Below are 24,949 nucleotides of genomic sequence, written 5' to 3' on the forward strand. Positions count from 1 at the left end.
TTCTCAGCAAAGACAGTGTAAATTGGCAGGGGGAGGGTTAGCACTGGGTGTGCCAGCTAGGTAGAACATTTTTGTTGGCATGAGATTATTGCCTCCTGTGCATAAGGGCTTAGCTATCAATAAGATCTGCACCTTTATCATGCTTTAAAAATAGCTAGAAAGCATGGCAGCTGGATTGTGTCTATACAGGTATAGCCCATCATCATTCTCAATTTTCATATATTTTATGAAAATATAATATATATTATTTTATGCATTTAATTTATTTTTTAAGCAGTCATAGATACTACTGGTTTTGGGCTGTTTCTTCATGGCTGAGAGCAGTTCAGCAAAACTCCGAAACTGGGACAAACATAACTGTGTTAGCTGTAGTTGAGCTACACTTCTGCTACCCATGCTAGCACACTTCTAGCTACTTAGAGTGCGAGGGTCCATGGGGTATCTACTCGTGTTTGATATTCATCTTATAAGAGTTGCAGGTACTCAACACCTCAGAAAGGCTGAATCTCAGTTTACGTATTGCAATCAGAATTGTCCTACTATTATGTCAGAAAATGAGGGATTTCAAAAGATCAGATTTTGGAAGGATTTTTAGGAATGGGCCACACCCATCAGAAATTTACAGCAGAACATTCCAGAATTTGCAAAGTTTAAGGAGTTTTGATGTCGTTGGCTTTCGATGCCAGTGCAAAGATACGTAACAAAAAACCCACTAGAAACATTCCATTTCAGAAGTCTCTAGATCAGTTTACATACTATTAAGTTGCATTAGAAAATTAAAATAGTTTTAATCTGAATAGTGCACACAGGTCATAACAATTTTTGCCTAGCTGATCTAAAACAAATCCTTTTTTCCTGGGGGAGGAAACAGCTGAAAGAACCGGTTATATTTTTAAAAATACTTCTGATTTATAAGCAAGGGAGGTGCATTTTCCACTGACAGGATAGGAAGTATAGAGCCAGTGTTAGGTCAGAAATCTCCCACATCCAACTAAAAAGAGTCAATATATACCCAGATGAAATCTGTTTCACCCACACATTGAAGCAGCACTATATACTGATAACAGTGAATCTGGCACACACAATGCTAATTATACGTGTAAGCAATTGCACAGTGAAGACTTGAGTGAATTTTGTTTCTGTATAAGCAAAACCACAATTTAAGCAGACATCTGCCTGGCTCAAGCTGTTATAAATATGCTCCTAAACGAGAATCCAAGATGAATAAAATAGCATCTTTAAGTACTTCTAATGAAAAAAGAGTAACTTTGAATTCATGTGATTTAGGATCAACACTCCACTGGTATATCACCACTTACTCACTCTTCTGCTGATTCTTTGTCATTTGTTCTCATTATTAACCTCGTGGCTAGGAGCTGTCAACACCATTAAAAAAAGAAAAAAAGAGGAAGCTCAGAGAAAATCTGTGGATATAGCAAAAATACAGGTAAAACAGAAATATTTTGTTTGTCACTTGTGAGTGACAAATATATGTGGCTTTTATTGGTAACTTTAGATTAGCTGAAAACAAATTAAAAAACCCAGAACTTTTTTCATATTTCTTTCCAAGTTTCTTTCTTTCAGTGGAGGGGAAAAAAAACGAAGGTGGTTTACAGCAGTGTTGTGATGACCTCTTGTGGTTAAATAATATATACATTTTGTTTCACAGTTTCTCAAAAACTGTCAGTATCAAAGGTTAAATTCTGCTCTTAGATCAGTTTTGTTTGGGTAATTCTGCCTAACTGAATTAACTTATCCTCCCAAACATGCTATCAGTATTTGTTTAGCTCACTGCTAAAAAAATCTTTTAAAAATATCTCAACCTTTGCAATCCACAAACTTAACAGGTGAGAGTATCGTATTTTCTCACATGTTAATTTGTTAAAGCCAATTCACAGCTCTATATAAATCAATTCATTAATATAAAGAAATAGAATTTTTTTAAAAAATTACCCGCTACAAAATGTTAAAGAAATCAGACGGTACTAGCCACTCTTAAGAGATTAGAACAATAGATATTGAACATTATATTTATAGATTACAACAATACTGAACATATATATTTTTATATAAAATTTTAGTGCATTAGCTAATTATATGTATCATGTCTAAATTGCTGCTAAAGCTGTCTCCTTTCATCAATTTTTCTTGTAACAAAAATCAGAGAACCGAGCATTTTCTGATGTGTTGAATGCAGTCTGTTAACCTGGATCATCTGACACCGTAATAGATAAAATCGCTCAAGACTTTAGCCTGATTTTGCAATTTCCTGAAATCATGCAAAATGACACAGATTTCATGAAACAACTTCGCTGAGTGATTATACTTCAAGTGATGGTCCCGACAGTATTTATGGATCTCACGGTAGCACCTTCTCACCGGAGGATCACCAGTGGTGGTATTTGCACCTGCCAGGCAGCATTCACATGACCCCCCCACCTTACTAAATTTAGGGCCAATTGCAAAGGCGTTTCTGCACTGGCTCTGCTGTCTGAAGTTTTGGAATCTCGTCGGCAGCATGCCCTTGGACTGCCACCAGCTGGATATGCGCCACGTTCTGATACACTGTGATTGCAGCTGGGGGAGGCCTGAATTCAGCTGCTGCAAGACATTATTTGTTTATGTTACACACACTTTAGAGATGTGTGGGTTAAAAACAAACATTGCTCTTAGTGTACACAATAATGAGTCCCTCCTATTATTACCTCTCCTCATTCCTTTTCCTTAAAAAAATTAATATCAGAGGCTGTCGAGCGAAACACGCTAGAACAATGATGACAACTACAACAAAAAAGCAGGTTTAAGTTAAAATGTAGTTATCTCCCTGTGTCAGTAAGGAAGCACTGACAGTGGTCACGTATCCTGAAAAATCTCCCTGGCTTTTGAAACATCAACAAACTTCTGACAACTTCTTGCGTAAGGAGGGCCTGAGCACTGCTGGCATGCAGACTTGGGAGAAAAAACCAAATTGTTTGGGGGGGAGCTATTTTATTTCTATTGTCTAATAGGCCTAATCTATCTCATTCTTGTTTAGCTGGGTTAACCCTGCAATGCTAAGAACTGACCGACTTAAAACTGTAAGCCTAATTCACCAGGAGCAAACTTCAATACTCTAGGCACCATTTGAACTCTCAACTAATTACAGTTTGCATATCTGAGCAAGTGATTTTTTAAATGTCTAAATGCTGTCATTATTTCCCCTGTAGTTGGTTACAGGCGTGGTAATAACCAGCCTGAGACAATTTTAATTTGACCCTCAAGGTGCAGTAGTATTAGTGCCTTGGCTGAGCCTGGCCTGCCCGGTGGCTCGTGGCCACTTCTTGCCCAGTGGAGGCTCCTGGCCAGCCAGCCAAGAAGCCAGCTAGCTAATGACCTTCTTCCTAGAGGAGGTAGCGGGTGGCTGATTGGGCAGCAAACACCCAGGCACCTCATGTCTCATTGTATGGCCTCCAAAGCCTTGCTGTGGCCAGGAGCGAGGCGGTATAGACAGGAATCACCTGGTGAGTACCAAGCTGTCATCAGTCTCTCAGCTCCCAGGATAGGGATGAAAGTCTCATAGTCGCAGCCTTGTCCTCATGGCTGCCAACTCACAACTCTCGCTGCAGCTACATTTCAGCGCAAGGGATCAATAGAAAAGCCAAGCCGCATGTCTTCAGCCAACACAATACACCAAATGTGTTCAAAGCACTGAAAACTGAGTCTAAGTGTCGAGATGCAGATGGCAGACAGCTGTTGTAGTTTCTGTTGCTGGTGTTAACCCTCCAACCCTCCATTGCAACATTCCCGAGTTCCAGTGAACTACATATCTAAATATCACCTAGAGTGTGATAAGACCTTCCCTTCCAGCAAAGCTTGCAGACATGTGTTGCATACACCAGTGAATTTAGGGAGAAAAAGGACTTTCTGTGTTGATTATAGACGCACAGCCACTTTGAACTGTCAGCTTTGGGGCACCTAAATCTCAAAGGCAGCAGACTTAACAGTTCAATATAAAAGTCACTGATAGATTTAGCAGTTTCAAGTTTAAATTTAATCAAAATCAGGAAGTCTAAAAAGGCTCTAAATCTGCATTATTGAAATCAAGATTCCTATTTTACAATCCTCATTTTGTAAGAGGAAAAATATGAGTTATTTCCACATCTTAGTGAATATAACCAGAGTATTTTGATTGGAACTTGGACAAACTATAGTTTTGAGGTAAGTTCTGGATACTCACTTTAAAGGACAGTGAAAGTCAAACTCTTCAAAGACCTTTCACCTATGGGCATGATCTAATGTTCACTGTAATTATTAGAAGGTTCTTATAATTCGTATACATGTTTATTGATAGAGATGAGCAGCAGAAAATTTCCAGCAATCAAAAATGTTAAAAAAAAAAGGTATACAGAGACACTAAAAAACCACCTAGTTCCTTGAATAGGCTGTGTTCTACCACAGCCCACCATTTTAGTGCAGAAATATTTTTTCAGTAGATATTCACAGATAACTTCCTTTTTATAATACATTCAAGAAATGTGAAAATGCTATCAAGCTTTGTAATATGCTTTCCCATTCTCCAATCAGTACAGAGCATTTTTGTAAGCAATGGTTAAATCTTATACTTCCTCTTTGGCTTCTCTTTCAACAATAATAGGTTCATTTTCTGGCTCTGACAGGAGGGAGTGGGATTTGCTGGCTGGCTGTTGTGTAAGCATCAACTATACTGGAACTACGCTAGGAGCAAGAAACAGGAAGAAACCAGTTGGTAAAACACAATCATAGGCTGGCAGGAAATCAGTGACTATTTGTCACTCCTTCCAAAGAGGACAAAACCAGTTGGTGGCAAATATTCAGTACCATCAAGTATCCAGCAGAGAGATTAAGTCTCCTTTTCTCCATGCCGGGATACTCAGAGTTTTACTTCAATGTAGACCATGGCTATTTGGAGGGTCTGGTCCGAGGGTTCAAAGCCGGGATCTTGACAAGTGCAGACTACATCAATTTAGCACAGTGCGAGACACTAGAAGGTAAGTCTGCTAGTTTAATTTATTTGGAAAGAAATAGTGTTGCTTAGACCTTTGAAGAAGGGAAGGTAAAAGACTGAAGTATTGAGAGCTTATCTTAAAAACCAGAGATAACCTTGATGTGCTTTAAAGAACTGTTCTCATATTTAAGTTAATAGCTTTCCATAGAAATTACCCTAGGATTGTACAGACTGTGATTTGCAAAGCAATCCAGATGATGGGATTTTCTAGTTTACTGATAAAGTTTGGAAATATCATCCATAGAGTTCCTATGGAGATTGGTAACCTTCTCACAGATTTTAACCATGCTATAGAACTGTTCAAGTATAGAAGTTTCGTATCATTTCAGTTGGATAAAATAGTTCACAAAATCTTATTAAAAGCTTACCATTTGGCAATGAGTTTCTCTATAAAAGATATAATTTTAGTACTTCATTACTTCATGAGTTTTAGGGCAGTGGGGAACATTCTACTTACCAGGAAGAGAAAACTAGACTTCACAAAGATAAAACTGAACTATTCTCAAGCTTTAAAAAAAAAAAAAAAAAAAAGCTTTTTTCAAGGTGACTTTGCCACAGTAATAAAGAGAACACACATTAGTTTCCAAAACAGCTTTCTGTGGCCAAGACTGGTCACAGCCTGATGAAGACAGACTTGTACAAAGAATCATATGACATACCTCTAGACATTTGGCAGGAAAAAAATGCGACAGAAAAAAAATGACCTTTCTAAAGGAACATAAACTTTCGCTCCCTGACTCCAAATAAAAGCTCTGATTGTACACTGAAATAATTTCTATAACATGCAGTATATCAGATTCACTTGAAAAAGGGACAAGGAGAAATAATAAGCTCACTCTGTTTTAAGCATTGGTTACTTTGTATATGCAGTAATGGATTTGGGGAAATGAGAAGTGCAGAACCTGATGATTCCCATATACGATGGAGTTTTGAGGCTGTCTAAACTATTAATATAATAACAACATAACTCTGGGAAGGTTGCATGCCATTCATCTTGCAGATTAAAACAACTACATTTAAATAGATACCTGTAGGTATTTACCTGTCAGCAGGATAAAGTTCCTCTCATAGTTAAAGAAGAGATTGTCAGTACAGTCAGTGGGATCTAGAGACTATTCAACTGACCAAGTGCATGCACCTACTTCAGCTGATAAGCTGGAGAGCTGTATCAGCTCTGCATTTCATACAATAGCAGTTTAGACACACAGAACACATGTATACACTTACTCCAAGGACTGAAATCCATTCCTTATGTCAGCTGGACAAAACCAACAGTTTCTGTAGCCTGTTTGTACCAGCAGTTGTGATCTATGCAACTTAAATATTCTACAGACACCCTTGATATTGTATTTAACTGTTGAAGTCAAAAAGTCCTGCTCCATGAATGTACATACTTCAGAAAAAGCTAACAGAGTTTCAAACATCTATAAAAGACACAAAGGACAGAATAATGGAATTATTAAACCTTGCTCTTACTCCACTTGCCTCTGCTGAGGAGCTCAATAAATGATGTCATCAAAGGCTCCATGAAGAAAAAATAATACCCATAAAATCCTGGTTACTTCTGAATAAGATGAAAATATACAGGTTTAAATATTTTTTAAAACATACAAGAAAAAAGGATTTCCCTTATCATTCCCAGAAGAATAGTTGCTCATGTTAAGTTAAGAATAGTTAAGAAAAACTATCTAAATTTTAAGTCATGCTACAAGACAGTTTTTTACAACCAGGATGTAGTTTTCAAACTTTTCTTAGATATATAAACGTTCAACATTATTAAGAGCATGCAACAGATGGACGGATCACAATAGAGAGATAAAATCCTTTTCTGAGTAAGATTTATAGTAGAAAGAACAATGACTTTATTTTTGAACTGTCTTCTTTCTAATGATCATTCAATTTTAGAATGCAAATTATTTCAGCAAAGGAAGCAGCAGCCTTCATCAAGGCCTGCCTACACGCGCATCTCTACCACCCACTACCAATTCCCTTTTTTCTCTATTCAGCTACACCTCTTTCTCCATTGTAACATTTTCTACTTCTTTTAGACAGCTAACAGATTCCCACCAGTTATCTACCAAATGTATTATTTATAATGAAAATATGAGAAGTATTGTGTTTGTACACGAGGCTAAATACACCTCTCTCTCTACACATATAGGATGCTGTAATATTGAACTTGCACCACCAGTGTACAGTGCACCAAAACCACAGACCCTTACCTCTAAAGTCAAAAATGGAGCTTTATGCATACATTGTATTTTGTTTCCAATTAAAAGATCCAGCATGTGGATTTGTACTGTAGTACTATTGTGCCTGTCCAATAGTGCCTTCAGTTCATGTCTTCACATTAGAAGGTAATAAGCTTACGCCATTCTGCATTCTGTGGCATAGCACCACACCACAAAAACTGGCCTAAGTTAAAAGTATTATAAATATGCTAAACCAAACAAGTAGAAACAAAATCAAAACAACCCCAAGTAACCCATAAATAGAATCAAAAAGATCTTTTAATTTCAAAGTGGTTTTGATACCTCTAGAGGGGAAACCATAATGTCAGGACAGAAGAACCACAAGAAAAACTGTAGGTTAGTGCTTTACATCTGCTTGATAATCACAGAGTAAGTATAACAGTGAGAAGGAAAGAAAAAAAGGAGGATGCTAACTGATTTACAATACCACTGTGTCCTCTAAATTCAGGGCCACACAGAGAGAAGAGGCCTCTTGTTAAACATCCTTTTGGGCCTGTTTGAATTATTATAATTTCCATGGAGCTACCTTGTGGGCTGCAACACTGGCTGAAACCTCTGAAACACAGCATGCTACTAGTTTGGCCCTATGTCATCATCTGTTTCAGGGGAATGGGGTCCTCAGAGGAACCCTGCTGACAGTCTTTGAAGTAGAATGGGGGGGGGGGGGGGCGTAAATTCAGCGCTTTATTCTTTCCTTGCTTTCTTGTGTGATGGAAAGACTACTGCTCTCCAGAAGGGAGACTAGGTCACAGAAGAACAAGCAGCCCAGCTCTGCTCCCACCAACATTACTGGAATAAGTTCAATTAACTTGCCAGAGCCAGGACACGCCAGCACGTGGTGGCTGAAATAACAGTTTAACTGAAAAGTGGGGGTAGTTGGCTATCAAAGTGAGGAGTCAGACAAGACTCCATGTGCTTGATGCCGAGAGACCAGGTTAACGCTTTGTTCAAGTTCTTGCAATCTTCCTTCTTTCTGATCAGCGTCATTCCTGTCTTAACCGCATTCATCTTAAACTCGTCTCCCTCTGTGCGTTAATTCCCTTTAGGCATACTGTTAATTGTGTTTGGTCGCTGTTCAATTGTAAGTAAAATCATGTGATTTAAAATCACATTATTTAAAGTCATACATTTCCTACATATGATTTTCCTGCATATAATTGTATGAGGAAATACATGATGCAGATGGATGCCAAAAATACTGACAGCTGAAATACAGGAATTTTCTTTCCTAGGGATCTTGTGGACATGCTGAAAAGCCCAGGGTCTTGTGTAGGTCTCCAAGAGCCCCTGAGAAAAGGAGCAGCTACCATCACTAAAAAGTTTTGGTGAACAGGAATGTCTGAAGCCCCTGTAATGCCCAGCCATCTAGTCCTGCCAAGTTAGCAGGTCACGTTACTAGTACAAGTGTCTAACTGTGTTAGTCCCCAGGTCTTATTTATGCCAACAGCCAAGACAATATCATTTAAGACCAGCAGAGCAGTCTCTGAGCTGCACTGAACTCTGTCATGGTGTGAACTCTGATCATGACATTCCTGATTGATGCTACATGGTACTGGAGCTCGTGGATGACTCTTTTCTCAATTGTTTTGGCCAAGGCCATGAGATAGGGTTGAATATTGTTTCTTACACACACTATGCATGCTGGCATTTATTAAATCGTTTAGAGTAAATACTTCTCTAAAGCAGGCTGTGGAAGTGACGGGGTCATAAATCCAATATTCCTGGGCGTAGTATTTCCTCCATAGCTTTTGAGAGCCAGGTGGGGCTATTTAATGTGTTACAGCTAATATTTTTCACGCTATACATTAGGGCATGGATTTTGAAGCCACTCAGTCAATAAGGGAACTGAGGAAGGTAACACAGCCTTGTCAAACTACTATCAATCAGTTGGGTTTGTTTTCTGTTCATCTCATGATGATGTTAAACACACTTCAGAATGGTCAGTACTTGGGGCTGATACTTGGGTTTTGCAGTCTGCTTTAGGTACTAAACCTCTGAAAACCACTGTGTTCGGAGTGCATTTACAGAGTGTGAGTCAAGGTAGTTATCAGTGGTTTGTCTGAAGAGGAATTGAGGAAAGCTGGAATTCAGCTCTCTGCATGTAACGAGGTAGTATTATCTAATCCCACCATATGCAAAGGATTTTTACCTTCTTTGCAATAAAAAGAGAAAATAAAAATCAGTTTGCACAGGAAATGTAGATGTTATATGAAAATATTAGTGATTTTTTTTAAAGTTGTCTTACATATTCAGACTCATTTCTGGGCATAATTCAGTATTTCTATTTATTTAACCAGCCTGGGGTTAAACCACAACAATCTCTTAATCTTTCTTACCTTTCTCTCTTTCTTGAATTAAGTGGTTTTCTTTTTTCATATTTGGATTCTCTTTCTTCTTCCTATATGGAAGTCTTTACTGAAACTATGACTATTTCTTAGTATCTGGCTCTGACCATTGGAAGACCAATTACCTCTGCTTCTTTTGTCAACGGTTTTGTGACAACCTATATAATTTTAAGAAGCAATTAGTTTACACTGCTAGCATAATTTCAGTCTATTGCAGGAAGATCTAGAGAAATGCTAACAGTTCCAGAGAGCTAGCTGAGTAAGGCTGTCCTAACCAAGAGTCTGTCGATGTAATTGCTAAAGTGAGCTCGAGTGGCAGCTAAACTGCAGAGAAAACTCTGAGGGTTATCTGTCTCAGTAAGCTAGAGTGCTAGACGTAGGAGTTTGAATTTGCAATGTACTAGCTCTTTTGCTTTAAGTCTCAGTGTAGGCAACCTTATTGCATACTAAGAAAGTATAGACATGGGGAACTAGGAAAGAGTAGGTACTATGCTGATAAAAGCACACCTTTCTAACTGCATATTATCTTCCCTTACAGGTACACGGTTTTTTTTCAGTCAGTGGGAGTATTGCTGTCCTTTTCCCTAAATATCACTTCAGATTTTACCTGGAAATCTAATCATTATGAATGCCCAAACCATATAACATTATCCCGATCTATAATTTACAGTAGTTTTAATATAGCCTTTGAACATAATTATGCATTATAGCAGAGGCTTTTCTAAAAGGAAATGTTAAACTGCTTTGAACACTAAGAACTGATTCAAATCCTTACTTTTGCCTCATGGTGGAGAATAGCTAGCAGAGGAAATTTGTCAAATGAATTCTCTGATATTACGAAAGCTTCTTCCAACTTTGTTGTTTAATCAACCCATTTTCCTCAGTTATCAAGGTCGGGAGCTCAGACAGAATATGTCATGATAACCCAAGCTTCTGGAACAGCTTCTCAGGATCTGATAGTAGCAGCCACAAATCAGACAAAGCCAAACCAGAAACGTTAAGAGAGTGTAACTGTGCCCTTTCAAGTACTCCACTGCAGAAGCCATTTGGAGCTCAGAATCTGAGCCAGGCAAGATGTGTTCTCTCCTCTTCTTCGGGCAGCCTGATAACATAAGATTATAGTCTTACTTGGGATTTAAATGTTTCATATGAAAATTTAAGGTCTTAACAAAGTTAAAGGATGATCCCTATTGATGCATAACAGTCCATAGGAATGCAGGAGACAAAGTAACTGACATATTATAATGGTGCAAGAGTGGTGCCCTGAATAAATCAGAGAAATCAAAACATTGAACAAACCTGATTGGGAAGGGGCTCGGGACAGCAGTAGTTAACACTGTGCCTGGTGTGGCTGGAAACTAAAGCTGACAGTGAAACTTCTGACAAAGGTGTAAATTATTTGTGCTTTCCTGTGGCACGCAGTAAGTCTTACTGGTAGTAAGGCAGTACAAATTTGCAGTAATTACACATTTACTCTATGATAGATCTATGGCAAAACCTTTTCAGTAGAGTATGATCAGACCCTTAGTATGAAAATATAATGTTAGAAATGAACATTTTCAAAGCTTTTTGGTTTGGTTTGTAGACAATATAACGACAGTTTATTCTCATGATCTTCCTTGAATCTAATTTCAGATCTGAAGTTACATCTACAGACTACAGACTATGGCAACTTCTTGGCTAACGAAACTGGCCCTCTCACTATTTCCACCATCGATGATAAACTGAAAGCAAAACTACTCACAGAATTTCATTACTTTAGAAACCATGCTTTTGAACCGCTTGCCACTTTTCTGAATTTTATCACGTAAGTAATGTTACCACATAGCTTACCACACAGAATTAAAGCAAAAGCACAGCTACAAGTTAAACCAGTGTAAATGCATAGTACTTGCATTTCTATTGTTTCAAAAATAGCAAAATTACTTTTATACTGCAACATTTACATACTTTATTTGCTAATATAAGTTCTGAAAATATATATATGAAGAACTGTTGTCTTTGCAACTACTTATTTTAGAACACAAGCAGATTTTTTCTGTGTACAGTGGGAGGAGGAGTGGTAGACATGATTGAGAAAAATGGTTATGATTTTCAAACATCATTTAAGTCAAAGAACTTGCAAAACTAAAGTTTGTGGGGGTGACTCATGCAAGATTAGCAATTTCATGATGTAGAGGGCAGTGATTTAATTCCTAGGCACGTGGCAAGTTCCAGGCTTTTTTTAAAGGGGGAAAGACAACATATCATACACCTCCCATATTTTTTATACCATTTGAACATTAAAACCAGAAACCTTTTTGTTGTGTATAGCAAGATACTTAGATCCAAGTAGCTTTTTTAAAAATTACAAGTGCTGTTTGATGCCAGATGAAGAGAAAGTTCTGATCTCAATACAGTTATAAACAGCTAAAACGTGTCAATTAATGGCTTAACGTTAAAAGCAAGGATCTGCTTTACAACAGTATAACAACATGGATTAGTGAAATGCCAGCAGGATATTTTATCTAATTCTTTATGCCCCTTGATCTTATCTTTTTAATGTATTATAACAAGAACACTAGATTGTTCAGCTTACTTTTAAGGAGTATTTTTATCATAACAGCAAAACAAAGTATCTTTTTTTTGGGGGGGGGGGCGGGTGTCAAGTGTAGCTGACCACTTTTAGGCGAATATATCAACATGATCTTAAAGGCTGCCCTAGGACAGCTGTGACCTGAGGCATACAATGTTTACCTTTTGCTTCAGAGAAATGAAAGTGAAAATATGAAAATTATGGTAGCTCTTTTCTCACACTGATTGACATGCATGTGTACACGTGTATACACAATCTCTGCACACTGTTGTTTTTTAATAATGGAGATACTAGTTTAAGATATTTAATCCAACTATTAAATCATTGAACTACATTTCAGCAGATCCCTGAGCCCACTCCCAGATTTTGTGTAAGATCATATTAATTCCTATATGTCTCTAGCTGTGTTCTGAATCAACAATGCAAGCTGAGGACTGGCAGCCTTGTTATAAGCATCCCAAGGGAATAGCTTTCAAATTTCCAAGTCACTGACAAAATGCTTATCATCAGCCTCTCCGACAGTAAAACTAGTAAGAAGCTGATAAAAAACTTCTACTGAAATGAAAATTTCTAGCAATAAAGAAATCTGTGAGAACCTGTTCTTAGTTTCCTCATGGCAGGATGTTTAAAGTTGAGTGAGAAGCAAGCCCTAAGATTGGTCTATCTGCATGAATTCTGCAGTTTTAGTGCCAAGATTCCCATGCATTTCTCTGTTCAGATGGTCTATATGAAATAACAAAATCCCACACTAGAGAACCTGCTAGCTCAGGTGATTTACTTTTTGATACCACTCATTGTCACTTGTTACAGTGAATCTACATTTCACAGCTGTTATGCTTATTATATTCATGTTTCAGTTTTCCCTTCTTTAAAAGTGTCTCTTTCCCAAACTCAGTCATGTGTTCAAAATTAATACTGTGTGTTACCTACTTGCTATTTAAAAACCTCTGTTTGTTTTTGATAAATGAGATATTGATGCAGAGTGAATGTACAAACCTACAAATACTGTGGTCATTTCTGACTTTAGTATTATTACTAATTTTCAAAAATCTTGGGTTTGTATTTTTTCAAAGGAAAATTCATTATAAAGTTAATTTCTTTCACTTTTTCTTTCAAATACAGATACAGCTACATGATTGACAACGTAATTCTTTTAATAACTGGTACATTACATCAGCGGCCCATAGCTGAACTTGTTCCCAAGTGCCATCCACTGGGCAGTTTTGAGCAAATGGAAGCAGTCAGCATTGCCTCAAACCCCACTGAGCTGTTCAATGCAATTCTGGTTGACACACCATTAGGTAGGAACACTAAATTATTTCTTATTTGCTTCTTGAAACTACTCATCCTGTATTCTTAAGAATGTCTCAGAGTAGCATGTTTTCCACTGGATATGCTGTGTTTTGGTAACACAAAACATGAAGTGTGGATCAAGCACTTCTGAAGTGGTGTTCAGGACATTTTCTAGTAACATTTATTAACAGCTTCTATATCAACCTTGGGTAGCAGACACAAAGAAAACATGCTGCTCAAGAAGTGTAATAGATATCTTTTATACCCAAAGTAGACACTGATTCAGAGCATCTAGATTTTTATTTCAACACCTGCATCTATACTTAAAAAATGTAAGATGAAATCTTGCCTATCCCTCACTAAGGATCAAGAAGCAGACAGTTACTAATAAATATTAGATGTTGTGGTAGAACCTAGATTCCCTCTTGGGATTTGGGCATGATTCAAACACAGAGAAAATCCCTGTTTTGAAGAACTAAATCTAAAAGCAAAACAGAACGAGGCCTGGGAACATCGCATTCTGAAATTGGGATGAAACTCTGCTCAATGTGCTGCAGCTGCCAAATGAACAAACAAAAACTAACCCGCTGTGGAGCACTGCTGGGAAGGGTACTGAGAATAAGACGGAACTGGATGGATTTGAACATATATGAAACCACTGTGTGCCCTCAGCTTGAGTACTGTGAGCGGATTTGGGTTCTGCTTCTCAAGAAGGCATGGTGGGTTGGCCCCAGACAGAAGCCAAACTCCCACCCAGCCACTCACTCAACCCCTGCCCCCAGCACAATGTGGGGAGAAAACAGGGGGGGAAGAAAAGGAGCTTGTGAGTTGAGGTCACCTACCAAGTGCAGTTGCAGGCAAAACAGATTCAACTTGGGGAAAATGAACTTAATTTATTGTTGATTAATACTAATATATTTAATTACTGATTCAGGCCTTAGGAAACAAACAAACAAACAGAAAGAAACAAACATTTACAAACTTAGGGAGAACACCTTTCCTCCCCCCTTTCCCACTCCTTTGCTCCAGGCTCCTCTCCTTTGCCCCCTTGTTCTCACTGCAGGCTGCGCCCGGTCCCTTTGGAGAGGCAATGAGAGGCACAAGGAGCGGGGGGAGTTTACAGTCGGTTGTGGCGGTTTCTCTCTGCCGCTCCTTCCTCCTCACACTTATCCTCTGCCCTGGCATGGGCTCTCCACGGGCTGCAGTTCCTGTCAGGAGTATCTGCTCCAGCGCAGGTCCTCCACAGGCAGCAGGGAGTACCTGCTCCAGCGCCATGGAGTGACTCCTCCTCCTCCTCTGGCCTTGGTGTTTCTCAAAATTTTTTTCCTTCCTCCTCTCTACATCCTGAGGTTTTTGCCCTTTCTTAAATATATTTTCCTAGAGGCACCACCAGCTCGGCTGAGGGGCTCAGCTGTGCCCTGTGGTGGGTCCATTGGAGATGGCTGGAACCGGCTGTGTCCGTCACGGGGTAGCCCTGGCCTCCCTTCACAGAGGCTGCTCTGCAGCCCTCCACTGCCAGCACCTGGGCACCGGCACCCCGTACAGTGAAAACAGAGAAGGTACAGAGCAGGACAGCTAAAATGAACAAGGGGATAGTGCTGCCGAGTGTGGACAGACTAAAAAGGCCGGCTGCAGTTTGGAGAGGACAAGGCTAAAGAGAGATATGGACAAAGTTTACAAAGTCCTGAGGGCAGTGGTTTGTCCACAGTGAGCTGCAAACTGTTGCTTACCAAGTCTTTTAGAAGACCAAATCCCAGCAGGAAACTAGTTTTAAAACAGCTAAAATAAAACTTTTTTTTTTTTTACACAGCTGGTAGTAAATTTCTGGAATTTTTTTTGCTAAATAAGTTTGTATAAGCAGAGAGTAGTATCAGATTTTTAAAAAGATGGGACAAATTATTGGTCAATGGATCTACAAAGAGATACTGAAGGGAACTGTCAGGGCTACATCCTCTAATATTGTTCATCCAAAAACCGGACACTGGGAGAGTATGGAGGGAGAAGGCCATAAAACACAGCCAGGCTCACATGCTCTCTTTAAATACCATCTCCCGTTGCCGCTGTCTGAGACAACACTCTGTCAGGCAGCACTGGTCTGTCCCACTGACATAGCTTAGGAACAGTGAGGCACTGGCATGCTTTTGTTGGTTATGGATACAGTATTTTTAAGTGGTCCAGCTGCACAAATGAACTTCATCCTCTGCCTCCCTGTTCAAAAGCTTGCTCTTTAGCCAGTTCTGCAGAGGACCTGGAAGCACAGATGGTCAAGGTCAAAGCTTGTGCCCCTTACTAGTTGCAACCTGTTGCCTTTCCCCCACTATAGACATACCCAAAGAGGAAGAGGGAAAATAGGAAAGAGAATTCTTCTTAAAAATTGCAGAATACCTGCATGATTTGAGACAAAAATTATCTTTCATGTTCCTCACTAGAAAATCTCCCTAATGCCCAAACCATATACTTCAGAGAAGATTAGGGCTTTCATCATTAGCATTTCTCATCTGATTGTCTCTGGAGATGTGGACTCTGGCTGTGGCACTGATTGATTCCCCTCACAGCAGATTCTCATTAAAAAGGAGGGAGGAGGAGGATAAGGGGGAAATCAAGAGGATTTCTTTTCCTCTCTGTTATATCACTCTTTCTTGTACAACAGAAACCTCAGACCCTTGCTCACACACTGGTGAATGGCAATAGACAAGAGATGCATATTATCAGGATGTAGATTTACACTGCAATATAATAAACTCTGCTTTCAGCTGCTTTCTTTCAAGACTGCTTGTCTGAAAATGACCTGGATGAAATGAACATTGAAATAATGCGCAACAAGCTGTACAAGGCAAGTTCTTGCAACATAACGATAATACTTGGGGTTTTTCAAAGTGTCTCAGAAAAGGAGGTCAGTATCATTAACCCTGTTTTCTGAATGGGGAAACAGAAGCATGGTGAGATAAAGCAAGCTGTCTAAGGTCACCTGGTTGATGACAAGTCCAGGAATCAAATCCAGCTCCTTTCATTTCTACTCCACTGTTTGGAGAGTTTTCAAATTTTAGGTCTGCATCCAAATTCTAATTTAATATCTCATTAATGAAAATGCTTTAAGATGTCAGGCTAATAACCAGATGCATTTGTTTATGAACAACTCAGTTATCCACCAAATGCCAAAGAACTGTTAGCTCCTAAGTGAGCCTAGATAGCCTTTTGGCTAACATTTATTTTTATTTATAAAAGGTAGATGTGATTTGAAAAGGTCTAATTGCTTCAATTCTAGCCAACATTTTTTTTTACTAAATGGTTTTGTATAATTTTCTTCCTTTTTAAATTATCTTTACCATTGCTACAGCACACTGCTGTAAGAATATGCATCTAACGTGCCTTGCATTTTCAAAGTACTTTACAAATATTAGCACACAGGTCAATATTCTTAGGATGGTCTCTTTAAAGGCTACACATATTTCATTCCATTAATGGTTCCTCCTGGCACATTCTCTCCAAATTCTTTGTTACCTTTCTTGCACAGTGGATGCCCCAGACTGCAGGAATTATTCTTACAGTGATCTGATTGCACTAGGGGGAAAGAAAAAAAATTCTTCGTTTGTCTTATAAATGATATTTGTAAATTCCCAAGCCAGTATTTGATTCTTAAATATTCTGCTACTTCCTCTCATTCAAAACAATACCAGTTATGTCCAAGTATTTTAACTCTTTCACAGTACTACTAAACACTATTAGACACTCTTTTTCCATTTGATAACATACAGATTTGATTCTTATATCCTGTGTGGATAACCATACATTTACACTTATTAAATCTATTTTTTTGGGTTTTTTCTTCTCTTCTAAGTATCAGGGGGATCATTCTGCAAACACTTCTAAATTATTTATATATCCTGTCTCCTCTCCTTCAGCTGTCAATGTGATCAATTATGTTTCAGCTCTACTATCAGACAGCACTATACAGAACCTAACGCATAATCCCATGCAGCAGATCCCCCTTGAGATGTCTCTACTTAAAATTCACTTAATTGCATAGTTAGTGACAGCTTCTTTTAACAAGATTGTGTGAAGTTGTATCAAATGCATTTTGATAACACAAATGTTCCCTAAGACAGTATTTTGGGGGATGGAGAGGCAGGGGGAATAGCATCTTTGAGATATTTAGGGTCCTTCCTGCACAGGTATTTTGAAATGGGTGCAAAGGCCAGAAACCTTAATAGACCAGAGGGCTCTGCAGTCCAGTATTACAGAAGCTTTGTCTGCTGTTCTGTCTTGTCCTAATCCAGGGTTCAGGGTAGAGCAGTAGGGATTAGTTTGCGTATCCTCATAGTGCTGGCCCAATAGGCATGGCATATTCCCAAATCCCCTCCTCCACACTATAAATGCAGAGTTTCCTTCACCTATCTGCTTACTATGCAGTGGAAGATCAATGGAGCTCAAGCAGTTCCTTCTTTAGAGAGCAAAGAAAACATAATATTTGTCCTATAACAGTTTTTAAAAACATTTGAACCCATATTGTAATAACAAGACATTTGCATTTTATTACTTCAACTTTCAATCCAGCAAAGTAATTAAGCACATACTCGAATTTAAATTCATAGGTAGAATTATCAAAGTTAATGGAAGTATTTAAAAATGAGTTCATGACTATGTGCTGTGTTGGTCCAGGTCTTAAGTAGCATTTAAAACATTTCTCTTCTTCTTTATGTAGTCTTATCTTGAGGCGTTCTATAAGTTTTGTGAAAAACAAGGTGGTACTACAGCAGAAATCATGAGACCTATTCTCGAGGTAAGAAAAATTCAGTCTTTGTACATGAAAGTACTCCACAATGTTTTCATAATTAGGTTACTTTGTTTTTCCTGTTCCTTCTGTCTCCATTTGCAAAGTTATTTTTCAAATGTTTGCTTTTCCTCTGAATAATAACTGTTTTTCTAAGATGTAATAAACACTTTATTCTAGGATGACTTTTACCTCTTGACTAGAGAAGCAGCTAGTCCATTACCGGGGAGGAGTTAGCCTCAGTTAATATTTTTCTATAATAGAGAGCATAAACGGTTCACTAATCTCAAACTGTTGCCCCTTAAAATTTTTCTGTATTATGTAGAAAAACTAAAAAAGTGGATTATTCTTACACCTCCTAGCTCCAAATTAAATTTGGGATAGCTAAGGTCTGGCATTACTGTATATTTACTAATCAATAATCTTTAAGCTTCATGGCACTATTATGTTTGTTTACTCTCCTAGTAAAATTAATGGTTGAAGTTAGACTTGAGTGACCTTTGGAACTAGTGTTATACAGAAAAGTCCAACATTACATGTTTTATTTTTGTCTCAAATCAGAAGAATTCAATATTTATTTTTTCCATGCCATACAAAATTCCTAATGTCCTCCTCCCCAAAGTACACCTGCAGCATAGTGAATGATAATTTATAGCTGTTATTGTAATAAAAGATACAGAAATTCCTAAAATTGAGTTCTCAGCATTCAGCTCCATTTTTTTTTTCACATGGTTTATCACAATTCTTTGCAGAGTTTGAGAGCCAGATCACTCATTTGATTCCAGGAGTCTTTTTTTCTGGATAAGCAAAACTTATACCCTGGAAACTGACTGAACAAAATTCACTGAGCTCTGATGACATCATACTAAAAGTCTGCATTATAGGAGAGAGACAATAACCCTGGGAGCTCACCCCTGAAGGAAGAACGAGCCTAAATTACGTCTTACGAAACAATGTCCTAAAAGGGAATGCAATTTCATATTTTATTTAACCAGGTCATATGTTTCAGTTTATATTCTAAAGAAAATATTCTTAATCAAGTTAAATTGACTAGAAATTAAGTATTTTGACTATTCTTTTCTGAAATATAAAAATCAAGAGTTTGGCTGGCAGAGGTAAAGACATTTTCCACAGGGGATTCAGATTTTTCAGAAAGTTCATTTTTAGCTAGAAATTCATGCTGAGAGAAGATTACTTACCAACATTAGTTTAAGCATGTTGTAAAACTCTCTTTATACCAGTTGTAACAGTTTGGTCTGTGATAAGCTTCTTTAAAATCCCTGTCTAATGTCAATCAGCTAGGAGGATAAACTTTTCTGTAGAAGATTTCCTTTTCTATAACATTTTAATAATCTGAAGACACACACAGGTTGCTAATGGCTGAATTCACAAAAAGCCAAAGTTTAATTATTCAAAAGAATACTTGCTATTTATTCTGTAATCTTATATGTAAGACTACCAACCTGACCCTATCAGAATGAGGCTGAGGTATTTAGCTCCCCAACTCCTTGACCGGCAGTCACAGTGCCAACCTGCCACATTAAAAGTACTGTCGATGTCTCTTCCACCATGGACAACAAACGTTGCATGTTTAACCCTGCATCTGGCAAGAAACTGCAGGACTGCACTGCAGCGAGTGCTGTGCCTGTTGTTAGGGCCCCATGCTAACTCCCAAGCAGCAGACATGCTACTTCAGTTTCCCCTATGGAAACTAAAGCACTTAGAAAACGGTCACCCTGTGACTCCACCTCTACCTGCAGCCATCAAATGGCCCAAGTCACCAAGTAACTGCCTCATGGCCTTACTCACTATGGACAACCTCATGTGCCAATAATTTGATGAACTGAGAGGTCTGTATGGATGGGACTGATCCTGCAAATTTTCTCAAACTGGGAGCCAGAGAATTAGGCGCCAAACCTGCTAGCATTAGTTGCAATTGCATCTGAGCATGCTTTTTTCCCAATAAAATATTACAAATCTAACAGCTAGATTCTACATGGCTTTAACAAGTTAAAAAACCCAAAGCATTTATCCTTCCAAAACAGTTTCACTATACCTGTTCATATTAATAAGGCAAGTGAAATTTGGCCCTGTTATTCATTAGCTAGAAATCTTTTCAAGCACACTTATTTTCTTCTCATTATTTCTCTATTGTTTACTCATTTTCCTTACTCTGAAGTCAGTGCCAAAGGGTAGCTGGGTCCCTGTTACAGTGTGTTCCAGTACACAGGAGCAGGATCTATGAATATGTGCTTAATTGCTAAAGTTGTAGAACTGTGTTGCAACTGCAGTCTTATTATTCAACAGAAAAGAGTACCTTTCTGCTTAGAACAGTTCACAAATTCAGAGAATAAGAAATTTTGCAAGCTGCCTAAAATGTGCATACACTGTGTATGCTTCACTTGGAAGATTTTCCTGCATAATCCCTGCAATAAGCAAGGGCTCTGCTGTTCTTACAATAAGAAAACAAGTAATAAAGGAAAGAAATAAAACCACAGTCAATTTAGATCTCAAGACAGAAGAAAAGATTTAAATCAGACAGAATTGAGTAAGATTATTTTTATTTACCATAACATTTTTAATTCATACTGTAAGAATGGCAAGTGAAATTTTGCCTTGTACAAAAGAACAACCTGAGATCTAGACATTAGAATGACTTTCAGTCTACTGCTGCAGGGAAAATACAGATACTACAGGCATCTAAACCTAGAAGAAGAAATACAGCCCTTGATTCTATGCGTTAAAAATTAACTGTTATTTGAAACACTTGAAAACTTTAACTTGGCAAGTAAACAGCCCCCTCCACCTTATTAAATTACCGTTTTAAATATGTGCATTCAGAGGTTGGGTGGGTGGTTTTTTTTTTCAGAATTTCCATTCAACCTTTACTCTCAACAGCACTCTGAGTTACCCCAGACAGTAATATTGATTCTTGGTCCTTTCCTGTATTATTATTATTTATAAGAATATTATTTCATAACTTCAGAAGGGTGTGTGAGGACTTTTTTTGTTGTTACCATCTGGGCAACTAAGTAGGGAAATGAGGTAGTAGGAGAGATTATATTTTCAGTACGAAAATCACAGAATAAAAGCTGTGCTTGCAAAACACTGTTTGATCTTCTAGTTAAAATTTAACAAGTATTTGCAAATAAGGATCTACAATTTTTTAAATAAGGTATGTTTCTAATGCTCTGAAGTCCACTTTTTTTTTAAGTTTCCATAGTTTAGCTTACTGAAAAAAACCATATCCCCACCTTAATTTAGAATAAGATCTCTTAATAACACCTCTTTATTCTTTGTTTTGCATATTAAGTTTGAAGCAGACAGACGTGCCTTTATCATCACCATTAATTCATTTGGCACTGAGCTGAGTAAAGATGACCGAGAGAAGCTGTATCCAACCTGTGGAAAACTGCATCCAGAAGGCTTACACCTGTTGGCCAATGCAGATGACTACGAGCAAGTGAAGTGTGTTGCAGATTACTATGCAGTATGTAAACTAATTTCTTAAAACAAAAAGCCAAAATACAAATACTTAACATCTCCTGATGTCAGAAAAATTTTAGAGTATTCACATAAGTTAAAAGCATTTTTGAGAGAGAAAAAAAATCACTGAAGATACAAAAGATCCCATAAAGAAGTATATGGAATCAAAGGCCTTTGATATGAAGACATAAGGTATATTATCACCTTAGTGCAATACAAAGTTCCTCTTACAATGATGTTTAAATAAGACCAAATCACATTCTAGTAAACAAAACTCTTCCTACTTCATTAACCCTCCCCCAAGTGAGTTTCACTTCACAGTTGCTGCCTCCAAGATTTTGGAGCAAAAGCATAAGTCATTTTCAAATGAGCTGACCAAACAATTCATGTCACAGATGAGTGCAAACCTGATTTATTGCTAGAGTACCATAAAAATGCCCTTCTGAAAAGTTTTCTCTAAATCACTGATTGAATCAAAGAAGTAGATGAAGTTGTTAATATTGATGTGAGTGGTGCTGTTATTAAAGATGAACCAACATGCAACACTTGCTCTATGAATTAACTGTGGTACTCTGACTACCTATAATATTTAAGCTACCTCCAAGTAGGTACACAAAACAAAATGATGTCTGGTCTGCTTCTTCCACAGAAGAAACAAAGCTGGAGATGCACATCTGTTCCTGTGCATAAGCAGAATGTTAAAAGCACATGTCACCATGTCAATGTGGTACAGAGCAAGTCTATTCATGTGATGGTGGGATATTTAGATGAATACGGGAACCATCGTACTAGACCTATACTGCACTGCTACTTTATAGGAAAAACAAAACAAATACACAGAGAAGCAAATTACACAGAAATGTAACACGTAAGAAATGAAGTCAAATATATCTGTGCAGAATATTCCAGGATAACATATCAGACTAATGGATTTAGATACAATATTAATGCAGATAAAGCAAATCTAGCTGACTACTGGAAATAAAATGAGCAGCCATGTGAGGATCAGAGTTCAGGGTTTTGGCTCCATTTACAGCTCTGGCTCTGATGGATACTATTTGCACAAGAAGTTGAGTGCTCTCTGTCCAAAGGAGTGAAAGGTCATGTGTCATTCTACAATAAGTCTCTTTCAGTGCCTTCAGTAAATTACTTTAAGTTGTAGGAAATGTCAGTAAGAAATACAAGAACAAATGTGATTTTTCTTTCTTTTGCTGACTATATGCTTTTAACTTTTGATTTATGTAGAACTGTAATCTATACATGAATTCTTCTATACAGAAAGATTACTTAACATAGATTGATTAATTAATAAAGTAATGTATCTGTGCTGCACAGAATGCAAAAGTACCTTATTTCCATTGGGTGGTTGTCTATGCTTTTAGGAATACAAGGCTGTGTTTGAAGGTGTAGGGAGTGGCACTGGAGAAAAGACACTGGAAGATGCATTTTTTGAACATGAGGTAAGAGCTTCCAACCTTAAAATATCAAAATGAAAGTTACCCACCTCGAATAACACTTAAAACAAGAATGAGGTACTAGGCTTTTGATCCTACTATACTGCATCCTTCAGCTTTGTATTCAAGAACACAGTATTTCTATGGCTGTCAACATTTGGCTGAATTAAAATGGAAGGATTTACCTTTTTAAATAAAATAAATCCCAGGACATTCTTCTGAAGACTAGTTATAGAAATGTCAACCCTGATAGCCTATCCAAAAGCCTTGTCATGTAAACTGCTTAATGAAATTGCTTTTGAATAGTCTACTGAAGAAGTTATTTCACCACTGTCTTTTACTTACCTGTAATGTTGCTGTAGTCTATTACCAAAATTAATCCAGAGATGACATTTCAATTATATTTATACTCAAAAGACTCCTAAATATAGTCATGGTTGCAAAGTTACATAGAAATCCTGATCATAAAAGCTACCATATAAAAATCACATCTGCCTTCTTTAATATTTTATCATAACACTTGTTTCATCTTTTCCACAGGTAAAGCTGAATGTGCTTGCATTCAACAACCAGTTTCATTTTGGAGTATTTTATGCCTATGTAAAGTTAAAGGAACAAGAATGCAGGAATATTGTATGGATTGCTGAATGCATTTCTCAGAGACACAGAACCAAAATTAACAACTACATTCCGATTTTCTAAATCTGAGAATGTATAATCCTACAATGCCTGAAAAGATGCATTCTTTCATAGAAAAGAAGAAAAATCTTATTTCAAACGTTAATTCTTATCAGATGTTTTAAATTGTATTAATGATCCTCCTTATATACAGCAGTGTAAGAAAAAGTAATGTAGTTACAGATATGAGTACTTTATAAGGAAATATTAATAGGCTTATTCATAGTTTTGGTTGGTAGATTTGTTCCCCACTGTGCCCATTTTAATTTAATTGATCAATAAAAACTCCCTGCAAGGTCTGACATATATATTCTTTCTCTTTTGTGGAAGCAAGCTTTCTATCAATGACATTTGAAAAGTTCTTTAATGGCTTAATTTTGAATTAACAGTTTTCTCAAAGGGCCAACTAAACCATTACTGCTGTCTTACACTTATGGACTTCTTCATGGCATACAAGATTGTATGAGGGACTTAACACACAAATAAGAGAGAAACGTTAGGGTTACACTGAGAGTCCCCTTAAGGAATCTCAAGAGAGAGCTTCCTGAACTTTTCTAACTGTAAGACCTCCCTGCAGCTAAATGTACACAAGGAATTTCATTTTCAGGAAAATGTTTTCACTTATTCCTTTATGGTCACATGAGGAGCACGGTGTCAAACAACAGGTGTCTGATCTACTCCACAGCAATACAAAATATCTCCTCCCAGCACACCAAAGACACTGTCTTCATGTATGCACTAGGGAAGATTATGAAACATGAATGAAAATACCAGCCAAGTCTGTATCGGTTTTGCATCAGACACAAACACCACCAGCTCTGAGCTATTTGAGGACCTGGCTAAGATCAGCAACTAAAAATAGAGCAAACAGTTGAAGCCAGATTGTAGCAGGACAAGATTAATTCTGCTGAAGAAAAAGGAAGGATTTTGAAAGCCATATCAACATTCTGCCTTCCTACTCCATTCAAAATATTTGCCCTCTTATCTCTGATTTTCTGCATGACTCCTTAGTTTCAGGCTGCACAACAGCAAATCTCAATCTTCAGCTGACTATGCCTCCAGTAATATGATA

The 24,949-nt window shown here is 37.7% G+C and overlaps 1 protein-coding gene across 1 annotated transcript; it reads left to right on the top strand.

Moving 5' to 3' along the window:
* Window positions 1-4,876: 4,876 nt before the first annotated feature.
* Window positions 4,877-24,167, top strand: ATP6V0D2 (ATPase H+ transporting V0 subunit d2). Its single transcript, XM_075494883.1, has 8 exons — window positions 4,877-5,006; window positions 11,256-11,427; window positions 13,318-13,496; window positions 16,242-16,321; window positions 18,191-18,268; window positions 21,573-21,749; window positions 23,128-23,205; window positions 23,740-24,167. The coding sequence occupies exons 1-8, from the start codon at window positions 4,877-4,879 to the stop codon at window positions 23,899-23,901; spliced, it is 1,056 nt and encodes a 351-aa protein (XP_075350998.1). The 3' UTR covers window positions 23,902-24,167.
* The last annotated feature ends 782 nt before the right edge of the window (window positions 24,168-24,949 follow it).

The sequence above is a fragment of the Mycteria americana genome, chromosome 2 (assembly GCF_035582795.1).
Source record: "Mycteria americana isolate JAX WOST 10 ecotype Jacksonville Zoo and Gardens chromosome 2, USCA_MyAme_1.0, whole genome shotgun sequence".
Lineage (NCBI taxonomy): Eukaryota > Metazoa > Chordata > Aves > Ciconiiformes > Ciconiidae > Mycteria > Mycteria americana.